This window comes from Schizosaccharomyces cryophilus (assembly GCF_000004155.1).
Source record: "Schizosaccharomyces cryophilus OY26 unplaced genomic scaffold supercont4.2, whole genome shotgun sequence".
In the NCBI taxonomy this organism is placed as follows: domain Eukaryota; kingdom Fungi; phylum Ascomycota; class Schizosaccharomycetes; order Schizosaccharomycetales; family Schizosaccharomycetaceae; genus Schizosaccharomyces; species Schizosaccharomyces cryophilus.
In genome coordinates this window covers 1,635,961-1,657,560 of record NW_013185625.1, presented here as the reverse complement: position 1 = coordinate 1,657,560, position 21,600 = coordinate 1,635,961, and the positions used below count along the sequence as shown (strand labels likewise).

General features: G+C 38.0%; 10 protein-coding genes across 10 annotated transcripts in view; 7 read left to right on the top strand and 3 right to left on the bottom strand.

The window, feature by feature from the left end:
• The first annotated feature begins 110 nt into the window (after positions 1-110).
• Positions 111-2,107, top strand: SPOG_04695 (IMP dehydrogenase Gua1). The gene is made up of 2 exons (XM_013167386.1): positions 111-664; positions 882-2,107. The coding sequence occupies exons 1-2, from the start codon at positions 208-210 to the stop codon at positions 1,994-1,996; spliced, it is 1,572 nt and encodes a 523-aa protein (XP_013022840.1). The 5' UTR covers positions 111-207; the 3' UTR covers positions 1,997-2,107.
• SPOG_04694 (kinesin-like protein Klp5) lies at positions 2,108-5,215 on the bottom strand. The gene is made up of 2 exons (XM_013167385.1): positions 4,998-5,215; positions 2,108-4,941 (listed from the first exon to the last, which is right to left on the bottom strand). The coding sequence occupies exons 1-2, from the start codon at positions 5,026-5,028 to the stop codon at positions 2,276-2,278; spliced, it is 2,697 nt and encodes an 898-aa protein (XP_013022839.1). The 5' UTR covers positions 5,029-5,215; the 3' UTR covers positions 2,108-2,275.
• Positions 5,216-5,867: 652 nt separating this feature from the next.
• SPOG_04693 (uncharacterized protein) lies at positions 5,868-7,947 on the top strand. The gene is made up of 5 exons (XM_013167384.1): positions 5,868-6,183; positions 6,239-6,487; positions 6,529-6,621; positions 6,663-7,121; positions 7,164-7,947. The coding sequence occupies exons 1-5, from the start codon at positions 6,079-6,081 to the stop codon at positions 7,788-7,790; spliced, it is 1,533 nt and encodes a 510-aa protein (XP_013022838.1). The 5' UTR covers positions 5,868-6,078; the 3' UTR covers positions 7,791-7,947.
• Positions 7,853-8,458, bottom strand: SPOG_05640 (uncharacterized protein). Its single transcript, XM_013167487.1, has 4 exons — positions 8,350-8,458; positions 8,239-8,304; positions 8,077-8,169; positions 7,853-8,027 (listed from the first exon to the last, which is right to left on the bottom strand). Exons 2-4 carry the CDS (start codon positions 8,302-8,304, stop codon positions 8,013-8,015), a joined length of 174 nt encoding a protein of 57 aa, XP_013022941.1. The 5' UTR covers positions 8,350-8,458; the 3' UTR covers positions 7,853-8,012.
• A 1,458-nt stretch (positions 8,459-9,916) lies between these two features.
• On the top strand, positions 9,917-10,642 carry SPOG_04692 (transcriptional activator; the record flags this gene model as incomplete). The annotated part of the gene is made up of 2 exons (XM_013167383.1): positions 9,917-10,573; positions 10,634-10,642. 2 exons carry the CDS (start codon positions 9,917-9,919, stop codon positions 10,640-10,642), a joined length of 666 nt encoding a protein of 221 aa, XP_013022837.1.
• A 320-nt stretch (positions 10,643-10,962) lies between these two features.
• On the bottom strand, positions 10,963-11,950 carry SPOG_04691 (ribosomal protein subunit L35; the record flags this gene model as incomplete). Its single annotated transcript, XM_013167382.1, has 2 exons — positions 10,963-11,010; positions 11,045-11,950. The coding sequence occupies 2 exons, from the start codon at positions 11,948-11,950 to the stop codon at positions 10,963-10,965; spliced, it is 954 nt and encodes a 317-aa protein (XP_013022836.1).
• A 1,547-nt stretch (positions 11,951-13,497) lies between these two features.
• Positions 13,498-15,006, top strand: SPOG_04690 (transcription factor Atf21). The gene has a single exon (XM_013167381.1). The coding sequence runs from the start codon at positions 13,937-13,939 to the stop codon at positions 14,969-14,971; it is 1,035 nt and encodes a 344-aa protein (XP_013022835.1). The 5' UTR covers positions 13,498-13,936; the 3' UTR covers positions 14,972-15,006.
• Positions 15,007-15,532: 526 nt separating this feature from the next.
• Positions 15,533-16,771, top strand: SPOG_04689 (mRNA guanylyltransferase Ceg1; the record flags this gene model as incomplete). Its single annotated transcript, XM_013167380.1, has 1 exon — positions 15,533-16,771. One exon carries the CDS (start codon positions 15,533-15,535, stop codon positions 16,769-16,771), a length of 1,239 nt encoding a protein of 412 aa, XP_013022834.1.
• Positions 16,772-17,025: 254 nt separating this feature from the next.
• Positions 17,026-17,988, top strand: SPOG_04688 (60S ribosomal protein L8). The gene has a single exon (XM_013167379.1). The coding sequence runs from the start codon at positions 17,094-17,096 to the stop codon at positions 17,853-17,855; it is 762 nt and encodes a 253-aa protein (XP_013022833.1). The 5' UTR covers positions 17,026-17,093; the 3' UTR covers positions 17,856-17,988.
• Positions 17,989-19,051: 1,063 nt separating this feature from the next.
• The window catches only part of SPOG_04687 (sterol binding ankyrin repeat protein), a 4,286-nt gene continuing 1,737 nt past the window's right edge, over positions 19,052-21,600 (top strand). Inside the window, exons 1-5 of the mRNA XM_013167378.1 lie at positions 19,052-19,317; positions 19,401-19,439; positions 19,539-19,711; positions 19,838-19,985; positions 20,030-21,426. Of these exons, the coding sequence (XP_013022832.1) occupies positions 19,242-19,317; positions 19,401-19,439; positions 19,539-19,711; positions 19,838-19,985; positions 20,030-21,426 (1,833 nt within the window). The 5' untranslated portion in view covers positions 19,052-19,241. The remainder of the gene's footprint in view (positions 19,318-19,400; positions 19,440-19,538; positions 19,712-19,837; positions 19,986-20,029; positions 21,427-21,600) is intronic.

The window sequence follows — 21,600 nt, the reverse complement described above, 5'->3', positions numbered from 1 at the left end:
TTCTTTTCTTATACAAAACAAAGGATTCCTATTCTTCCACCGACATATCTTTCTCATCGTACCATTCATGTTTTTGATTTTTCGTAACTCGTTAGTATGATATTTCACTAGAGCTCGCAACACATCGTTAATATTCGTATATAAAGGCTCAACCCGCAAAATTTTTAATTGGTAACAATACCCGGGACAACTTTGGAAGCAATCGAAATGTCTGCTGCTAAGCCTTACACCGAAGCTTTAGATCTTCTTAAGAAGTATGAAAAGAAAGATGGTTTAAGTATTGACGATTTAATTCGTCACAACTTCCAAGGTGGTCTTACTTTCAACGACTTCTTGATTTTGCCTGGTTTTATTGATTTCGTCCCCAACAGTGTTTCTTTGGAAACAAAGATTTCTCGCAATATCACTTTAAAGACTCCGTTCGTCAGTTCCCCTATGGACACTGTCACTGAAGACCAAATGGCTATTTACATGGCACTTTTGGGTGGTATTGGTGTTATCCACCATAACTGCCCTGCTGAAGAGCAGGCTGATATGGTTCGCAAGGTGAAGAAATACGAAAACGGTTTTATTACTGATCCCGTTGTCTTCTCCCCCGAGCACACTGTTGGTGATGTTTTGAAGATCAAGGAAACCAAAGGCTTTAGCGGTATTCCCGTTACTGGTATGTTATTATGGTAATGGATTGAAGGAGAGTTTTTAGGTTTGCTGCTAATGATGTCTCAAATCATATTAACTTTCGTTCTTCCGCAATGACTTAAATGTCATGGGGACAACATTTCGATTCCTGAAGTTTAGCAAACGTTTACTCACTTAACCTTGTGCTCTTCTTTTATTCATAATCTATCCATTGTTTTTGGCTTTTTTACTAATATTTTTAGATACTGGTAAGCTTCGTGGCAAATTGATTGGTATCGTTACTTCTCGTGATGTCCAATTCCACAACGACGTTAAATCCAAGGTAACTGAGGTCATGACTAAGGAAAACTTGATTACTACCCGTGAAGGCATTAGCTTGGAGCGTGCCAACGAGATCTTGCGTCGATCCAAGAAAGGCAAGCTTCCTGTAGTTGATGGTGACTTAAGATTGGTTGCTTTGCTTTCTTTGACTGACTTGATGAAGAACTTGCATTTCCCCAATGCTAGCAAGTCCCCTGAAACTAAGCAACTCATGGTTGCTGCCGCTATTGGTACTCGTGACGATGACCGCTACCGTTTGAAACTTTTGGCCGAAGCTGGTGTTGATCTTGTTGTAATCGACTCTTCTCAAGGTAACTCTTGCTTCCAAATTGAAATGATCAAGTTCATCAAGTCCAACTTCCCTAAGCTGGATGTTATTGCTGGTAACGTTGTTACACGTGAACAAGCAGCTAACTTGATTTCTGCTGGTGCTGATGGCTTACGTATTGGTATGGGTAGTGGCGCTGCCTGTATTACTCAAGAAGTTATGGCATGTGGTCGTCCTCAGGCTACTGCTATTGCACAAGTTTCCGAGTTTGCCTCCCAATTCGGCGTCAGTGTAATTGCTGATGGTGGTATTCAAAACATTGGTCACATGGTTAAGAGTCTTACCCTTGGCGCCACCGGTGTCATGATGGGTAGTTTACTTGCTGGTACTACTGAGTCTCCTGGTGAGTATTATGTCCGTGATGGACAACGTTATAAATCCTACCGTGGTATGGGTTCTATTGCTGCTATGGAGGGTACCGGTGCAAATAAGAATGCTTCCACTGGTCGTTACTTCTCTGAAAATGATGTTGTGCGTGTTGCTCAAGGTGTGTCTGGCCTTGTTGTTGATAAGGGTTCTCTTCTCCGTTTCTTGCCTTACCTTTATACTGGTTTGCAACACGCTTGTCAAGACATTGGTGTTTGCTCCCTTGAGAAACTTCATGAGTCTGTTAATGCTCATGATGTCCGTTTCGAATTACGTTCTAGCGCAGCCATTCGTGAGGGTGATATTCAAGGTTTTGCTACTTATGAAAAGCGTTTGTATTAAATGGGTATATAATTTTTTTCTTTCGGTTTGTTTTAGTGATCTTTTGTGTTCGTTAAATTGAATGCGTGTGTTTTGGGAATATTTGTGAATAATAGAAATGTATTTAATATGTCTGATGGTGTTGTAAGTTCGTACTCTTATGTCGTATTAGTTTCATGAATATATGGGAAACATTTAAGTAATAAATTATTCATTTACTCGTTTCTAAATATTGTATATGCAATATATCCTTATGTTATCATAACCTTTTTAAGTGCGCAGTATGTTGCTCGTAAACTGTCATTCATTTGTTTTTTGTGAATCCTTTGTAACTAAAAATGATCTTCGAATATTGGATGGATTGGAAAGACGCAAGGATGTCAAAGAACTAAGGTTTTGGTGATTGTTTCCAGTTGGTAGATTAACATCGTTTGAATTCAAAGTAGCTGGAGTTTGGGAAGGATCTTTTTGCAACGTTTGATGTTGATCGAAACTAGGCTTTTCACCTTCCACTTTATTAGTACTAGAGATAGGACTTGCGTCCAGATCTATTGTATCCAAGTGAGGTAAAGAAACTTCTTCATTCGAAGATTCCGCTCCGAAAATGTTTGCCATTTCCACATCCAGATTTGATGTGGATAAGGGCTCCAAATTATTTGGTAGTGATTCATCCAGCTCAACTGTCTTATCCTCTTCATCTTCTGGTTTATCTTCCAGAAGAGAAGATTGTGGAGAATCTAAAGCCTCAGTAAGATCCAACGTATTGCCTTTCGAAGAAATGGTTAAAGGAAAAGAAGGGGGTGGAGGCATGTTCTCTATGGACCAAGGAATATTCTTTGAGTGCGACTGTTCTGGAGAGTTATAAGCAGAAACGCTTGAATCTGAAGTAGACATTGAATCATCAAAACGCACTCGTTTTTTGGGTGATCTTTTAGGAAAAACAACCGGCTTTTTAGGTGATTTAACCGTAAACCTTCTAGGCGAATTTGATATCTTTGGCAACTTAGAAGGAGATGAAGATGAATAGGTAGGGATAGACGTTTCCTTTGCGAGACGTTGCCTAGCCTTATCGTAGTCTTCCATGTGGTAAAGTTGATACATGCTATGTTTATCCTTAGAACCAAGATCTGATAACCAAGTTTTCAGCAGGCTACTCAGTACAGCTTGATTTTTTTGCTTGGATTGGGTAAGTGACTTAAAGGAAATCTCCATCAACTTTTGCAATACAGGAGTGTAATCATCGACTTTGCTTTGTGCATCCAAAATTTGGTTTTCAATTATGGATTTCAATAGATCAATTTCATCCTGTAAGATATCCGCATACATCATAGCATTATTTTCTTTAAAATAGCTTACAACAGGATCAACACTTTTCTGAAAGGCATCATAAACCTTTTCAGGATTAACGTCAGCAATGATAGCAGACCTTTGTATTAACAATGATTCTAACTTTGATTTTGCTAAAAGTAGCCTTTCACTGGATGAGCTGTCAGCGATCCGTTCGCAAGAAGATATCCAATATTTTAGAATATTGATAGAATCATCATAGTGCTTGACTTTCTCAACTTTTCCAATTGTGTCTTTTTGCAAAGGTAATGTTTCCAAAAAGGTAGCACGCAGTAAATCTTTAGCTTCCATTAACTTTGATTCGCAAGCTTTAGCTTGCGCAGCTGCTTGGTTCTTTGCGGTTGCTGCTACGGAGGCAGACGAGGCAGGATTCGCTAATCTGCTGTCGAGTTCAGCTATTTGTTGGCGAAGATCCACTATAGCTTTTACATATTGACTAACATGCCTGTCAACGCTAATCATGTTCCTCAAAACCTCTGTTTTTATGTTTTTAGCACGATTAGCATATTTTAAGGTATTATGGGTTTCTTCATAGTGGAATGATGAGGGAGAAATGCATACTATCATCACAGTTTTGCAATTACCACCAAGGCTAAATTTGAGTAGTCTCGTTAATTTTGAATCACGGTAAGGAATGTGTGCCCTTCTGTGTGGATCGCACAAAGCATTTATGCAGTTTCCCAAAGCCAAAAGCGATTTGTTAATGTTGGCACCCTCCAATAAACGGCCTCCTCGGTTTTTAGTAGCATTTGCACGTTCTGAGCCAGCAAGGTCAATAACGGACAAGGTAGCCAAAGCGTGATCTTCATTAATACCTGCAGTACGCGGCTTTTGTACCAAAGAAACCTGCAAGACAGCATGAGATCGTGAAGAGGCAACATTTGCTGCTGTGGGTGACATGGTTCTATTTCCATTTCCACGAGCAACAATTTCCATTAATTCTTCAAGAGAGGTAGGAGATAAAGAGGTTAGTCCTGGAACGGTAATTCGACGGTCAGCGTCCTCGCGCAGCGTTAGAGGTTTGGACTGAGCAAACGGTTGCTCAGTCAGCAAATCCCGAATGGTTTCATTATAAATTTCTAAGTAAGATACGTAGATACTAAATATTTTTTCATCCCTCAAGTCGTCCATTCGTTCAAAAAGCTCCTTTAAAGTCAGATACACAATGCCGGGATCCTCTTTCGTTCCGGTGATTGTATGAGTTTTACCACAACCAGTAGCACCATACGCAAAAACCGTGGAATTGAACCCATCTAGAATATTGTCCAAGAGAGGGCGAGCAGTTTGCTCATACACGGCTTGCTGCGAGGCAGTTTCATCGAATACTCTGTCGAAAGCATAACGAAGATCGCGACCAAATCCAGTAAAGTTTCCTTTTCTACCGGAAAGTCGAGAGATGTTACGCTGAGGAGCAGACATTCGTCTACCGCCAGCGTGCATGGAAGAAGCATCGTCGGGAGGATCAAAGACCAGTACACGGTCATCCAAAACCTTTACCACTCTTCGAATCCCTCGGCATACTCCTGGATTTTTAAAAGAAAGTGAACTTGCTAGAGACTGCCCATCTGAAGACGCAAGTAAGTTGGCGGATTCAATGGTACTAAATGGACGAACTCGAACTAATCGTCGTTAATATTCATCTTACAATACGCAAAAAGGAATTTTCCAAACATACCTGCGACAGAGATGGACGATTGTCTTGACATCGAAACTCGTCGCCGCACAAGCAATCATCCAAGTAAAAAGTAGAATTTTATGGAAGCCAGATTTGCAACCCAAGGAAATCGAACTTTGAATATGAAAGAATCAAGTAGAAGAAAATGGTGAAAATGAGCGTTCTAACTGGTTTTCGTCCTGCTGTTTCAACTTTGTTGTTTACCAGGTAAACACTTGTTGACGATGTCAGTATACCAAGTGGTTGTTATGGCAATGGTGGTTTGTAAACAAATGAACGCGTAAACAACCAGCAAAAAAAATTTCAGAAAAGACTGTATAATACGTAGATAAACATTAAATACAAAAGATACAGATCTTTTTCTTAAAAGAGCGAAACGGAGGCTTGTTAAGTGGAATTCTTTCTACGAATGCCACTTGTTGAGTTTCATAGCAAAAGTGTCACCAGAAGAGAAGAGAAGAGAAGAGAAGCGAAGCGAAGCTAACAATTAACACTTTAGAAGCAACAAAACTTGATGAAAAAGCTTTGCCTTTTCCTTTAATCATCTTCTGCATACACATTTTAGTGCGTACTTCCAAGCTAATACGATAATCTGCATGGAAGGGATTTCATTAGGGCGAATGAAAAAGAAGCAACAAAGCTATTTTATGCTGGATCGATTTTCTTTTTTAATTTCACAAGTTGAAAAACCCGCATTAGGATTCTGGTAAGGTTTCTGCCATATAAAAAATTGTAACAAACATAAACAAACGAACAAATGTGCAAGTGTATATCTATCATTATATACTCGTTTTTAAAATAAAAATAAAAGCCATTGTATTATATAACAGCGTGAAAAAGTCAACAGGAAAAAGAAAAACGAAAAGTATATTTTGTGCAAATATCGACTTTCTGAGATATTTATTTATTTATTTATTTCTCATTATATAAAGTTTCTAAATCGTAGCAAAAATAGATCTGTTACAAAGAAAAGTACAGGAGCAAAGACATTTGCACGCTGTTATCGAAGAAAAGAGTAGACCTATTTCCATTAAGAACTGGCCCGTCCTCATCACTAAGCAGTCTTTGTATCCTTTCATCTATGTCATTTTCTAAAAATCGATACGATCGATCAAGAAAGGAACGATCCGTTTCACCTCCAAGGCATAGGAATTACGCACATAGAGTCCGTAAGACAAGGCAGTCGGTAAGTATCTTGTTTTCAAATTTCCGCTTCTCATATCATTAACTTGGAATCTTAGGAGGAGAATGACGAAAATGGCGACGAATACGATACACCTAGAATTCGTGAATCCAGAGAAAAAGCATTTCTGAAACAGCAAAAACTTCTGAAAGCCATTATAAGAGTGAAAGAAGATCGAGCTGGTCCCTTTGAAAAGCTTTTGGTAAGCTTCTCTTTGCTTTCACAGCAAGACAATGAATCTTGGATTCATAACGGAAGCATAGATTTCACTGGTTTGGATATGTTTGATCCAATATTTGTGATCAAGGTGAGTTTTGACTTTATTCAATCTATATTGACGCATATCAGCTTGCGCCAGTTGAAGAATTAAATCTTCTTTTAAAAAACATACCGGAAATTTTGTCATTAACGGATGATGCTACAGGCGTAAACTTTTGGAAGGTAAGGTTCTTAAAATTTATATTAACTTACTGAATGATTAGTATGTATCCCAATTGGTCAATTCGTTCTTAGAACATGATCAATACGGAAATGCTTCAAGAAGCTTGAAAACGGTTGCCAAAGACATTCAAAAAATCCTGGCCCCGAAAACTTTTGAGCAGTTGGTAAATTTGGAAAAGCAAGTACATGCGAAACTCCAGAATAGAGAACCAATAGACACGGATTATTGGGAGGATTTACTCAAGTCGATACACTCTTACAAAGCAGCAGCATATTTACGCAAGTTATTTTCCCAGCCGCTACAATTACGGAAGCAGGAAATGGCTCAACAAGAAATGGAAAAGGCGATTTCTGATGTAAATTTCTTATACAAACGCCAACAACTTACGCCTACTTCGAAACCTTATAAAATACCCATTGATCCCGATCCAATTTTTCGAATTGATCCCGTTCCCAAAACGACGCAACCTATTGAGCAAAATGACTATGAAGAAAATTTGGTACGTTTCATGCTTCCACAAATATATTAACATATGTTTTAGTCCGAAAGATCCGAGATTATTAGAAACAGCATCTATATTCCTACATCGTTTCTCATTAAGAAGCAAAGCAGACAGCCTCACAAGTACTTGATACCTGACACCGAAGAAGAGTTTTATAATACTGTAAGTGGAAGGCTCGAACGTGAATACCTTAAAGCTGGAGGCGAAGAAGAACAAGAAATGTCTGGTGACTTTGTTGAGGGACCAGTAAGAGCCATTAGTGAAGATGGAATTCCGTTAAAAAAGCCCAAGTATTTTAATAGGGTCATGTTAGGTTTCGAGTGGAATTCGTATAACCAAGCACATTATAATGAAGCGCATCCACCACCAAAAGCCGTACAGGGCTACCGGTTCAACATTTTTTATCCTGACTTGATTGGCAGTGACCGGTCACCTACTTATAAGATTGAACGTGGGCCAAGAGTTGACAAAGAGTCAGCAATGACACAGGATAATGTTTGCATAATACGATTTATTGCAGGGATACCTTACCAAGATATCGCTTTTTGCATTGTGGATAAGGAATGGGACTATAGCGCCAAGCGTGAACGAGGGTTTAAGAGCAGTTTTGATAATGGTGTTTTATCACTACATTTTCAGTTTAAAAAAACACATCATAAGCGTTGATGTTCGGTTGGTTCATATGTCGTTACACGAGTTGAACCAACATTAATGTTTTTACAGTGCGGTGGATATGACTAAAAGGTGAAAACCGTATTGATTGCTAGAAATTAAACAAAATGTAGCTAATAAAAAAGAACATTTGCTTAATTAGAAAGAGGAGAAGAGCATCAAAAGAAAGAAACAACGAAAATGATCGTGCAAAGTTGTATCGTAAGTGGAAAAGGTTCAATCCTTTTTAGCCTTAATAGTTCCGGTTAATGTTTTGTTTAAATATAATTTGCGAGCTTACCATAAGAAGCTTTCCTGTAAAATAAACAGAAAGCAAAGTAATTCCACCCATGGCAGCGTAGTAAGGATAAACCATGAGAGCGCTACCAGGTCTCTAAAATTAAATTTATTAGATATGTTTTTCATGCCTGCAGTCGGCGGTATCTTTTGAAAAATGACATACTTGGAGATAAGTAGGCTTATGAATGCTTTGCAAGAAGCGTTGACGTTGAACAACCAAGTTTTTCATCTATTGATGAGTTAGATTTCCCTTTTTTTTACTATTTTCACATACGCTGACGAATATACAATGAATTTCCAGTACCTGTCAAAAGTGATGGTTGAAGGTAGTATCGGGTACAACCCGCATGTTGAAGAAATGCAGTACCCTAACAGACCTAGAGAATCCTCATCTTCAGTAATAAGAAGTTATTCGAGTTTTTTGAATATGAAAACTACTTATTAGCACTATAGCAGAAGCTCATTTTAATGATTTTCATATTTCCAATGAGAGTATCGAAAAAAGCCAGACTTTTATCCAAAACACAAACAATTATCGATACTCATACTCACATAACCGATAGAAATAATAGCAGTTTTTATAGACCCTTCTTGCCTGATGTGCTGTTTACCTTTGTATATGAGAAACGCAAAGAAAGTTGTTTGTCCTCACAACAATAATACTAGCTGCAAATACATTCCATGATGATGTTTTTATCATTCAGATGGATAAAATACTGTCAGAAGAGTAGTTTTTTCAAAGAGTTACCTGAAAGGCGCTTGAAATAGTCCGACATATAAAATTTAGGATGCTTCTTATAACTGAAAAGAAAAACCAGATATATAAAACTGATTTACGAATGAAATTTTTTATTAGTTCTCTTTTAGGAATATGGACAGGAGTCTCATAGCACATAGTTTCTATGGAAATTCCGGCGCCTTAGTTTGTTTACCAAATGGAAATAAAGTTCGCTTAATGCTTTTATGAAATCACTAATGCTCAGCAACATTGAGGGAACTAGCAATCTCTAAAAGGAGAAGCTTTGCACTTTCTTTTTTCCTTTTGTTATGATCGCCTATTTTTTTATAGATAAATTGCGGAAGTAGATTCTCATTACATTCCTTCTACGTGGAGTTATACGGCATTGTCTATTGATATCAGAATGTAAACAAAAGACAACCGAGTCTATTGACATGTACTAATGAAATCGAAAACTGACTTTTCTCTGGAAGAACTATGGGAACAATAGGAAGCTTCCGACCTTTTTTTTTCTTTTTATATGAAACAAGCTTTTATTTTTATCGTAAAAGTTTGACTGCTCGGGTTGCAAGGACTCGTTGGTAACCCGCCTTGTTACCTTTGGTTTCCTATAATTTTTTACTTTTGGAGAGCTCCTACCTTCTTAATCTTCCCTCGACCATACTATTTTTAGACAAGGCCAGTAAAAGTACCTTCTCAGCTTTCGATCCTTTCATCTAATAAGATACTCTTCTCCTTGTCGTAGTTGTCGATTCCTTTCAACCAACATTCCGGGCTTGGCTTGATCGTATTTGCTGCTGCTTTTACTTGTTTAGACTATTTCATAGGAAGGGTGTGCCTATCCTATGCTTTCTTGGTTACTTTCTTTTAAAACTGTGGTTTCTTTTTGGGTACGCTTTTGTTGAAAAGATTTGGTTTCAACATCTTTTCGGGGTTTTAGTCATAAATCTATTCAGTTATATTTATTTCCTCTTTTTCGTTCTTTATTTATTCTTTTTTTTGGTCATTCTTTGTTTGAAATTTCCTTCTTTTAACTTTCAATTTTGCTGCTCTTCTTTGCATTGATTTTAAACCCTATAATTCAAAACAATAAATGCGCTGCATGGCTCTTGACGAGTTTTTTTTGTCTGAACAACCTATGTATAATCATGAATCGGTCTTACCTTGGTTATCACCCATCTCTGAAGGAATAAGCAGCCCTCCCTTCCAAGATTTTGACTTACCTCCTTCCTCTTCATGCTCTTTTTCATTATCTTCTATTACTTCTGGCTCTGATGATACGTCCGTATTGAATATGGACTCGACCACAGATGCTAATCCTTATGCTTTGCCAAAGTTGCTCTCAAACGTCAAGCAAGAAACTCCCCTGCAAACCCAAGACGTTCCTTCCAAAGGGTCTGACGTCTTAACAGCTTCTCTCGTGATTGGAAAACTTGGTTATGCAAAGTTGATTCACCAGCATCGTAAACTGTCTCAGTCCACACGACGTAAGCAGGATCGTGGCCTTATGGCAATGGTCTTATCAAGGTCTGAAAAACAAGAGGAACGAGAAAATCACTCTTCGGACGCAAGAGATGCTATCAAGAGTGCTCTTCGAAAGAGACTCCGTCGCCGAGAAGGACGGGTTCAAAAAGCTTTAAAGCCTGCTCCTATTTTGATTTGTTCTAGATGTTCTGCTACTTTCGATCATCAATTCGCTCTTTCCTTGCATGAGAATGATTGTTTCACTCAAACAAACTTCAAATTATCTGACTTTTTCGTAAACGACTTGATGGGAAATTCGCTTTTTGAATAAAAATAATACTATCGTTATCAATAGTGCACATGAAGCTTTAACCTTCGTAAAAGGCATAATTTACTCTGAAATATGCCGTACAAAGGTTCTCCTGGTTTTTGGAACTAAAATGTTTGCTCCCTAATGATTTACACGTCAAATTTAGTCTACAACAATGCTTACTAAGTTTATGAAATTATTCTTCGTTCTTTTTGCAAAAAATCTCAAACAAAAATGTTACTCATATTCGTACTATAAATTTTGGTGAAAAATAATAATCTTTTCGGTCACAATAACAAAGTGTTGCATACAAGAATAGTCAAAGAAGATGTAGTAATTTGGTTGTACATGAAACATATTACAATAAGCTGTTATTAAATGCAACAAGTAGACGGAAGTATGTAATAAGGACCTTGGTCCAACTAGGAAATGTTTTTATGGAAAAATACGCTTTACCTCAAAAGGAGTATAATTTTCCACATTTGGATGCTCCGAAAGTAACTTTTCAGTGCAATCATCATATTGGCTTCTGAACAAGTGAGAACCAACGGGTTGTAAAGAATATTGAGTGCAGATATCACGTATATTCACGTTCTCCTTTTGGATCTTACTTAAATCCAGCTCAACTGATGGATCTCGTTGTTGCATGACTAAAGTCACGATACGGTGCTTATCTTCTCCTTTATGCATTGTGGGAGGGGTATATGGGATTAAACAGTTTGAGGGGCGTATTGCTAAACGGTCAGTAGCCTTGACGGGTATGTTAGAAGCTAGCCATAAGCAGGATGTTTGAAATTGATTGGTTTCGTAATTTGGCACATCCAGATCTAGCGTGGCTATGGTATAGTTATGTTCTTCGGTGCTAAATGGTAGAATCTGGAGCAATGGCTCAGAGCATGTCTGCTCGGTTGGTAAAATCGAACCAGGGACGACATTGGTTGATTCATCTTTGGAAAAACTCAAACGAACATCTACTATGGGATTAAACGATCCAAGTCCTAAATCTTTGATGACCTTCATTTGCTCTAATCTTTGAAGGAGTAGCAATTTATCATGACTTTCCCACTTTTGTTTTAACAAATGGAGAAATGCCGGACGTGAAAAGTCGTATTCACCATCATAAAACTTGGATCGAACGCTTGGAAGATTAATCTCCGAAAGAACTCTTAGCATGCTAATACGAGCAGTTTCTTTGCCAGCGGAGCTAGCCAATGCTTGCTCTAATTCTTTACGCTTTTTCTCAGAGTATTCTTCAACGACTACCGTTGCGAGCCGATACGCGTCATCTTGAGCTTTCTTATAAATATTCCTTATAGGAAGAACCCTTGGCACCGCATTTTTAAAAGTCCAAACCCGTTGCATTCTATATGGCTTAGTCCATTCAAAGTGTAGAAGTTTGTTCTTGTCTTAAACCTCGCCGGGTTACAATAGTAAGTTGTTACCTTGTAAGTGAAATCTCTGTAAATTATAGAAGAATTTATTAAATCCATCTTGTCTATGAAGAAGCTATGGATTTATTAGTTCTCTTGTGTTCCATTGCTAATGACTCTAGAAAGATCAGCTTATTCGAAAAGGTTTTAACTGAGCAGCACTATAACCTTAACGAATGGGCATTGAATCAGCTTTCAAGTCCCAAGAAAAATAACCTTATAAAGCCACTTTATCTAGACTTATTTGTGGCCGTTTGGACCCAGCTTTTTATAATTACAAGTAATTCTTGATTATGTGCAAGGATATTATATAACTGTTTCCATAATTACTATGATTTTCGTTAAGTAGATATAATTAAAAGCCTAGTATTATTGAGCTGAAAGATCTGTAAATCATAAACAATCCCTCAAAAAGGGATGAATCAATACAATACAATCTGATAATCATTACTTCTTTAATAGCTGATTCTTTTTGTAAAACCGATTATATCTGCATGGAACAACGGATTCTATGACGCTTTAAATAATATTCTTTTGACAGTATAAAAATCACCGTCATGCCTAGGCTTGTAGCTAAAGTAGATTTATTTTCAAATTTAAAGTACGCATGTATTTCATGAAGAAAAAAAAGAATAAAACACCCCTTGGAGGAAACAATAATTAACGAAAAACATATATTAAACTACCACAGCAGAATCTGATAGAAATCCTGTAAGACCATGGAAACTTCAAAATGAATGAGAAAAGAAGGAAGCGAATGCCATTTGGTTTAAAAGATTTTTGTTTTTTTGCTTGCTGTCCCAATAAAACTCTCATTTAAATAATTGCTCATATTGCAGTTTCCGCAGTTGATATGCTAAACAAATAATGATTGTGATTTCTATGAAAATCAATATTCACATTGTTTACAAATTGGCACATTGCCTTTTAAGTTGACGATACCAATCTGGGGTAGGGAGTAAATCGGCCTATTAAATAACTAAGAATAAAAAGGCGATCACGTGGCTTAGTGAAATATAGCGAACATAGTAAAAAGTGCGACAATGATACAGAAGAAAACCATTATTTTTTCTCTTCCATTAAAAATTTCCATCATAAATAGTTAATATTTTCTACAAAAACCACAGCTTGTTTGCGTTGAACAGATCCTACTTCTGTTGTTTTGTTTTTGGCACCGACAAACATTTCGAGACTGTTTGTTTACAAATACATGACGCAAACCACTAGTCATTGTATTCACTATATAAATATCTGTTTATTAGTTTTGTGTTTTACCAAAAACAACATCATTCTCTGTTTAATCTACGTACTCATTTTGTAATTATCGCAGTCTAATACGGGGGCCATTGATCGAGCTTCTTACCAATTGAAGAAAGTTAAAAATAAGTCGAGACAATCACCAATTACTGTGACTGTATTATTTATACTTCGTTCGGTACTTTGGGCTTTGCTGTCGCCTTGGTACTCTCAATCCTTCAAACTGTCTGAACCTAGGACTAATACTTATACTGGGTGCGTGTACTAACATACACAGGCCCTACCAAGTATTTGTACTTTCCTATTATATAATTATCCTTTTTCGTCAATAATTCTTTTTTTTCTTCTTTCCGCCATTCTTTATCTGTTTTCCTTTCTTGTTTTTTGTTTACGTTTTGACGAAAGAAAGTCCAAGTCAGTCAGCTAGCCTTTGCTGCTTATGAAAGCATCATTCATTCTTGCTAGATTTCGCTTCTTTCGCTTCCTTCCGTGTATATTTTTCTGCGATCGTTTGCACTTTTCCTAAGTTATTAACCTGTCTGGTGGATTTGCATTCAATATTCAATTACCGCTTCCTTAAAAAAAAAAGAGTCTCTGCTTACTTTCCTTGTTTATATTTTTTGATCTTTTTTGTACCGGGATTTTTTTTTCCACGTTTCCCATGGATTTTGCAAATATGTATCTTGGCTTTGACAATTTGGGCAGTGAAAGTTTTCATCCAAACAATTCATCTGTCCATCAAGATAGCAATCAATTTCCTTTTCATCCTTCCCTTCAAGAACCAGGACCACCTGACATGTCAGCAAAGGCCTCCGTTGTTTCGAGTGACTTGGGGATGTACGATATGAATGGCATATCTCTTCAAGGAATGAAAGCGAAAGATCAATTTCAAATGAGAGCACCATCTAAGTACATTCCTTTAGTTGGCGATGCAAGCTTATCTTCATATCAACGCAATGTTATGTTATCCCCTGATGCCAAAATCCCTGAGACAGTCAGTCTTTCGGAAGTATCAAAAGCTCAAAATTATGGAGAGGCAGTACCATTAAGATCCGAGAAAGTTGCCCCTACACTGATGAATGTGCAACCCTCTCAATTACCTTTGGATCCTTCTCTAGGGTTGAGAAATTTTCAGCGAAACCCTTCCAAAGTTTTTTCATTCGACAAAGGAAAAAGTACTCCTTATCCCTTAATCCCCGAAAATTCTTCTCATTTAGAACCTTACTCTATACATTCTCCTAGCTATCGTGAGTCTCCATCAATACAGTCGTCTTTTTCAAACCCAACAACCCCTCAAAAGCAAAAGACTATCACTCCTAATAGTTCAAATTATAGTTCGCCTAAGCTGGATCAAGGAAGCATATCTGAAACGAAACGAACGCCTCGTATTCGCCGCAGTGTAACTTCTTTAGATGACGACTGCTCTGACAAGAGAAAACGTTTCTTAGAAAGGAACAGGGTTGCTGCATCTAAATGCAGACAGAAAAAAAAACTTTGGACCCAAGATCTGGAAAACTCTGCCAGAGTTGCTTGCGAGCAATCGAAAGCTCTGAGATCCCTAGTCGCTCAGTTGCGGGAAGAAGTTTTATGTTTGAAGAATCAATTGTTGGCCCATCAAGACTGTGGATGCGAAGGCATAAGACAATATCTTTCTTCAGAGGCAATGGGCATCATGTCCGCTCTCCAAAAGCACTGAATTTCAATTGCCTCTAGTAACGTTCATTTGAGAACAGGATAGGTTGTTATTGGTTTCGAAATATTCCTCGTAAATATAATGGAGTCCGATTTTCATGTTCTTCTAATTATCCATATTTCATCTTTTAATGTTCTTACATACGTTGATGCTGCCTATGGAGAATCTTTCTAATTGTATGTTCTTAATACTTACTTGTCCGAGTTTATCTTTGCATTTGTTCTTCTTTTGCTTGCTTCTAATGTAAAAGCATAAAAATTTTCTGCATGTGTAATAAGGGATCGTTAATACTTAAATTCTAATATAGTCTCAATTAATTTCTTCGTCTTTTCTATTCATGGAAATTTCTGCTACGCCATAAATATGCTTAGTCTAAGTTCATAGTATTGTCAATTACTTGTACGCAATGATTCTTCTGTGTTTACTAAGAAATCTTTTCGCATATTATTGCACAATGCGTTAAGCATGAAACACCATTTCCATACCAATTTCGATAATTGTAAGTAAATCATTAGCTATTTGGTCTCTCTTTTTTTTTGTTCTTTTTTATTTATTATTTAGAGGATGCCGCCATCAAATACTTCGGACCATGAAACGCCTCCCATCCCAGGAACTTTGGTCTCTAGAGAACGTTCACAGGTTATAAGAACTCGATTGGCTAAACTTTTAGGTACCAATAAAGCATTTCCAGGATCCCAGCCTGTTTCTTTCGCTCATAAACATATACAAACCTTGAAAGAGAAAGACTATTATGTATGCGAAAAGAGCGATGGTATCCGATTTTTGATGTATATAACCAAGGACCCTTCACGACCTGATAAACCCACTGTTTACTTAATAGACAGAAAACCTAGTTACTATCACATATCGAATTTGATATATCCTATACCTACAGATGTTTCTGGTAAAGCTATGCATACGGAAACTGTGTTGGACGGAGAGCTGATATTAGACCGATTCCCAGATGGAAAAAAGCAACTCAAATTTCTTGTATTTGATTGTTTAGCTTGTGATGGGAAACTATATATGAATCGTCCTTTAGATAAGCGAATAGGGGTATTTATGGTAAACATCATTATTCCACTTCAGCAATTTATGAGGAAATTCCCAAAGTCAGTAAGCACGTTTCCTTTTCTAACAGAAGGGAAGAAAATGGAAAGATCATATGGCATAGAAATGCTGTTTCGGGATATTATTCCGAGTCTTCATCATGGAAATGATGGTCTCATTTTCACTTGTGTTGAAACACCCTATATTACAGGGACGGATGTCAACCTTTTAAAATGGAAACCAAAGACAATTAACACTCTTGATTTTATGTTAAGGCTGGAATTTATCGAAGTTGATGAACAAGGGAATGTCGATTTTGATGCGAAGCCTCAATTCCAACTAGGCGTTTTCCATGGCCGGAATTCATACTCTTATTTTGCAGATATGTATGTGGATGAGGAAGAGTGGGAAAAGCTAAAAAGCTACAATACTCCACTTCAAGATCGGATTATCGAGTGCTCCTTGGATGAAGAAAATCGATGGAGGTTTTTGAGATTTCGAGATGATAAAAGCGAAGCTAACCATATCTCTACCGTGGAAAGCGTTCTGAAAAGTATTGAAGATGCTGTTTCTGAAGAAGATCTACTTCGTGAGGCATATGCGATTAAACAGGCATATAATCAACGGCATCCGAAACCACCAAACAATGATAAGAAACGAAAAGCAGACGAGGATGCTGTACAGGATGAGAAAGTCAAATCGGAGCGAAAAGAAACTGCTTCCGGCCTTAAACAAAACTTTCATCAGGACTGATGCGTGTAAATAATTTTTTTGAGGATGATTCTTTTATTTCTTCCTAACAGATCATCTACTAATTTCTACCATCTTTTATTTCTTCCTTAAACAGTTGCTTTTTCCATTGCAATTTCTCAAGAATCATTCTTTGAGAAGATTATTTATTAACGCATATTTTCCTCCTCTTACTGAACCTCGTTATAGAAATAACGAGTTTGAGCAGCAGAGGCTAAACTATTGACTTGTAAAAACAGTCACGTTAGCACTGGAAAAGTAGTCCGGTCGACATTTGGGCTTAGTACACGTACCATACAGAGCATCAGGAGCTTGGACGGTTAAAATGGGTCGCGTTATTAGAGCACAAAGAAAGAGCGGAGGAATTTTCCAAGCTCACACTCGCCTTCGTAAGGGAGCCGCTCAGCTCCGTACTTTGGACTTTGCTGAGCGTCACGGATACATTCGTGGTGTCGTCCAAAAGATCATTCATGACCCTGGTCGTGGTGCTCCTTTGGCTAGAGTTGCTTTCCGCAACCCTTACCACTACCGTACTGATGTCGAGACCTTCGTTGCTACTGAAGGTATGTACACTGGTCAATTCATCTACTGTGGTAAGAACGCTGCTTTAACCGTTGGTAACGTCTTGCCCGTTGGTGAGATGCCTGAAGGTACTATTGCCTCCAACGTCGAAGAAAAGTCTGGTGACCGTGGTGCTTTGGGTCGTTCCTCTGGTAACTATGTAATCATTGTTGGTCACGACGTTGACACTGGCAAGACTCGTGTCAAGTTGCCCTCTGGTTCCAAGAAGGTCGTTCCTTCTGCCGCTCGTGGTGTCGTTGGTATTATCGCTGGTGGTGGTCGTGTCGACAAGCCCTTGCTTAAGGCTGGTCGTGCTTACCACAAGTACAAGGTCAAGCGCAACTGCTGGCCCAAGACTCGTGGTGTTGCTATGAACCCCGTCGATCACCCTCATGGTGGTGGTAACCATCAACACGTTGGTCACTCTACCACTGTCCCCCGTGGATCCGTTCCTGGTCAAAAGGCTGGTCTTATTGCTGCCCGCAGAACTGGTCTCTTGCGTGGTGCTGCAGCTGTCGAAAACTAAGCTTCGTTATCTAATTGTTTCAAAATGCTCGCTATCCAAGCTACCTTTGTTTTGGGTTATGTAATGTTTATAAAAAGTAATACAATGATGGCTGTCTGTTCATGTGTTATGAGGGCAAGAAAAATATTTAGACATAGTAGCTGGAATTGACGTTGAATGAGAGGGAACAAAAAGCGTCATACGTAGTCTTAGTAAATGTCCTTATATCCTTGATTGTATTTTTAGTCTCGTCCCAAATACCTTTACTTTAAGACATAGCCGATGAACAAACAACATTGTTACCCATTATGTATTAAAATTCGTCGCGTCTTGATAGCCTTCTTCCCTCCAGTATAATGCTTTTTGCTTAGTCTTATTAAGGAATTGTTTATTAGTTGATAAATTCTGTTCCATTGATTTTTAATTTGTATGTTCTTTTGTAGGTATTCCTCAACTGGCTATGGAAGTCTGTGTCTAGTAAGAAAAAATATTGACAATATCAATGACAGCGACTGACTTGAATACAGAAACTCAATAAGTAGAAAGATTCGTTTCAAATTAATTTCTTAAGGACAATTGCCATTGAAACGTCTGCTTTGCAAGGCAGAATCTGAAAAGCTTATTGTTGTTTGGGAATTCAAACAGAAAATTGTTGTATACACTAAATCAAAGTCAAAATCTATGTAATAGAGACAACATTTGGATTTTCTTCACTATGAAGCATAAAAACTTTAGAAAGCCCAGTGTGAAGTCAGATCAAATTTAACCGTGATTCTATAATCTGTATGGCAAATACAGAAAATATCGTTTTGAGAAGTAGCTCTTTGGCACTCTTGACACGAAGGTGTGTATAGGCCATACACAAGATGTGATGTCCCCCTTTTGACTTTCGGTTCCCTTTCAATTCGTCTCATTTACATACATATTCCTTACAAAATATGATACGACCACTCCATTTTGCCTGCTTATAACAAAGGATAATATGAAAAGTCACCGGATACACTCCAGAATCCAGCTGTTGTACCAACTTTGGATATTCTGATACCACTTCTCTCACTGTTAAAATAAAAAACAAGCTGCTTAAGGCGAAGTTCGGTATATCTTGAAACTCATCCGTTTGGGTTGAAAGGCATTGAAGAATATATGCCTCATAGGATTAAATATTTCCGGCGAAGTACTTCTTACAAAAAAAGTGATTTAACTTGTCTTTTTTGTTCTTAATTTCCTCTAAACACCAAGCTATAAAATTGGTGTATGATCACTTAATTCACCCAACACCGCCTATCGAAGAGTGACATCACGCAACAATGAAATAAGTGAGATCAGACGCTAACTAGTTCATACAACTTGGCAATTACAAAACGGTATAACTAGTGCTTTTATAGGATTTGCTTTTTGTTGGTAACCATGGGTGAAGAAGCTGTGGGAGCTCAACACTCTAGAAAGGGTTCTACTTCTAGTTCGTCATCAATAAGTAAAAAAGGTTTGTCAATGCTGCTGGGACTTTAACTTTGTAGTTTGAGATTTTCTACTTGGAGCTAGATACTAACAAAAAAATAATAATAGATATACAAACAAGTTTAAAGCAGCTTCAGCTACTCCAAGGTACTTAAAAACCATTTTACAGTGGGAGGACGAATCAGTCCTCATCCATTAGCCTGTTTTCTATTCAAAAGATACATATACTAACTCTTGGCTTAATAGCTTTTCAAAATGGAGATATTGCTGAAGTAGACGCTCTACTTCAGAATCATAGCAAGGAAGATTGCACTTATGCTTTGTTTCTCAGTATTCAATGTGCAAATGCTTCTATGGTTAAGCATATTTTATCCGTTTTTGATGTAGATTTGAATGCTTATGATAAAAGTCAAAATACGGTATGTACTTCTTCATTGCTTTATGGGAATCTTCCTAATGGAAAACTTTTTACATACATTTAGTATTCCTAGTCGAAGAGACATGTATTCTACTCAATAGTTAAAACATTTGCTAACTATATCTAGCCCCTTCATTTAGCTGCTATGGCAGGTCGCCAGGACGTAGTGGAAATTTTGTTATTACACCCCGACATTAACTATAACCTCCTCAATGGAAACAATTTAAAGCCTTGGCAGGTTGCATCTTCTAATGCTTTGATGGATTTCATGAAAGGTAAGGGTGTCAGCTTTTCAAATTCTCATAACTAACGTAAAAAGGCTTCTGTGCCATGTATACAAAGGAAACAGCCCGCGAATTTAAACAAGGCTTTCAGGAGCGAAATTTTGATACATTGGACTATTTGATGAGACATAATGAATATAATTCTGCAATTGATTTGAATGAGATTGATATTGAATCTGGACAAACCTATTTGCACTCCGCGACGAAGGCGAAGGACATAGAACTTGTCAGGTGGCTGCTCAATCATAATGCTGATCCTTATCGCCGAGATAAGTTCGGAAAGCTTCCCGTTGATTATACAAAGGATGAAAACTTGCGTAGTCTTCTTAGGAATCAGCCTTCTGAAACAAACTCTGATCTATCTTCTTCATCCGACCAAAACATTTCCGGTTACTTGAAAAAATGGACCAACTATAAATCAGGATATAAATTAAGATGGTTTAATTTGCATAACGGCGTGTTATCTTACTACAAGAACCAAGATGATGCTTCTTCTGCCTGTCGTGGATCTATAAATTTAAACTTAGCTCGTCTAGTTTATGATCCTAAACAACCTACTGTATTTCAGGTCATTGGGAGGGGTTCTGTTCGCTACAGTGTGAGGGCTAACTCACCTGTAGAAGCACGCCGATGGATCAATGCCATCTCGCATGCTATTGAACATGGTCAGGATACCGAAAGAAACCAAAATTCAGATGCTGTATCCATTGGTACTTACGATATACCGATACCCGCAAAGCGCGGTATGAGCTTTAGCTCCGAACATTTACCCTGGAACGAAACTGATTCTTATGCTGGTTCAGAGGACGAACATGAAGAAATGCCAAATCGGGAGAGTTATGAATTTAATATCAACATTGCTAAATACAAAGTGGACATATTACAGAGTTTGATTAATTCAGCAGTTTCCCATGAGAAGTACAAACAAGACCCATCTCTTATGCAGGTGTTTGAAGGAATTGAAAATGCTTTTGCCACTTTACAGAAGACTGTAATGGAGGTTCTACATCTTCAACATGAAGCAGAAATTTACTATAAACGAAAACTAGAAAACGCAAAGTCAATCAATGCTTTATGGGCTGAAAATTTGAAGACAGTCGTTGAAGAACAAGACCAAATTGAAGAACGCTATCACAGGAGTGAAACTCATCGCAGGCGGACTAAAAGAGCACTTCGTAAATTGGCTTCCTCTGTGGAAAATAATAGAAATAATGGCCAAATCAACGAAACTGCATCTTTATCATCTACCTCTTTGTCGAGTGATTTTACTGAGGAGGATCAAGAAGAAGATAGAGAGACATTTTTCGATGCCAATGCTAATCAAACTCCCGCTCGTATCCAATCTCCCTCTAAAGAGACTCCTCCTACCGTTGGCCGGTATCCTACAGAAGACAGTCCTGTTCCTACCGCCGGAAAATATCCTTCTACAGAGGCACCTGCTCCTACCGGTGATCAATATCCTTCTGCGGAGGCACCTGCTCCTACGGGTGACCACTATCCTCCCTCAAAGGCACCTGCTCCTACCGGTGACCACTATCCTTCTGCGGAGGCACCTGCTCCTACCGGTGACCACTATCCTCCTGCAGAGGAACTTGCTCCTACCGGT

Coding starts and splice junctions, on each gene's coding strand:
- SPOG_05640 (XM_013167487.1), bottom strand. CDS start 8,304: ATGAAAAACTTGGTTGTTCAACGTCAACGCTTCTTGCAAAGCATTCAT. Junction 8,170..8,238: donor ATAAGCCTACTTATCTCCAA/GTATGTCATTTT, acceptor ATTTAATTTTAG/AGACCTGGTAGCGCTCTCAT.
- SPOG_04693 (XM_013167384.1), top strand. CDS start 6,079: ATGTCATTTTCTAAAAATCGATACGATCGATCAAGAAAGGAACGATCC. Junction 6,488..6,528: donor ATCCAATATTTGTGATCAAG/GTGAGTTTTGAC, acceptor GACGCATATCAG/CTTGCGCCAGTTGAAGAATT. Junction 6,622..6,662: donor CAGGCGTAAACTTTTGGAAG/GTAAGGTTCTTA, acceptor CTGAATGATTAG/TATGTATCCCAATTGGTCAA.
- SPOG_04690 (XM_013167381.1), top strand. CDS start 13,937: ATGGATTTTGCAAATATGTATCTTGGCTTTGACAATTTGGGCAGTGAA.
- SPOG_04694 (XM_013167385.1), bottom strand. CDS start 5,028: ATGTCAAGACAATCGTCCATCTCTGTCGCAG. Junction 4,942..4,997: donor ATCGTCCATCTCTGTCGCAG/GTATGTTTGGAA, acceptor AACGACGATTAG/TTCGAGTTCGTCCATTTAGT.
- SPOG_04695 (XM_013167386.1), top strand. CDS start 208: ATGTCTGCTGCTAAGCCTTACACCGAAGCTTTAGATCTTCTTAAGAAG. Junction 665..881: donor TAGCGGTATTCCCGTTACTG/GTATGTTATTAT, acceptor TAATATTTTTAG/ATACTGGTAAGCTTCGTGGC.
- SPOG_04688 (XM_013167379.1), top strand. CDS start 17,094: ATGGGTCGCGTTATTAGAGCACAAAGAAAGAGCGGAGGAATTTTCCAA.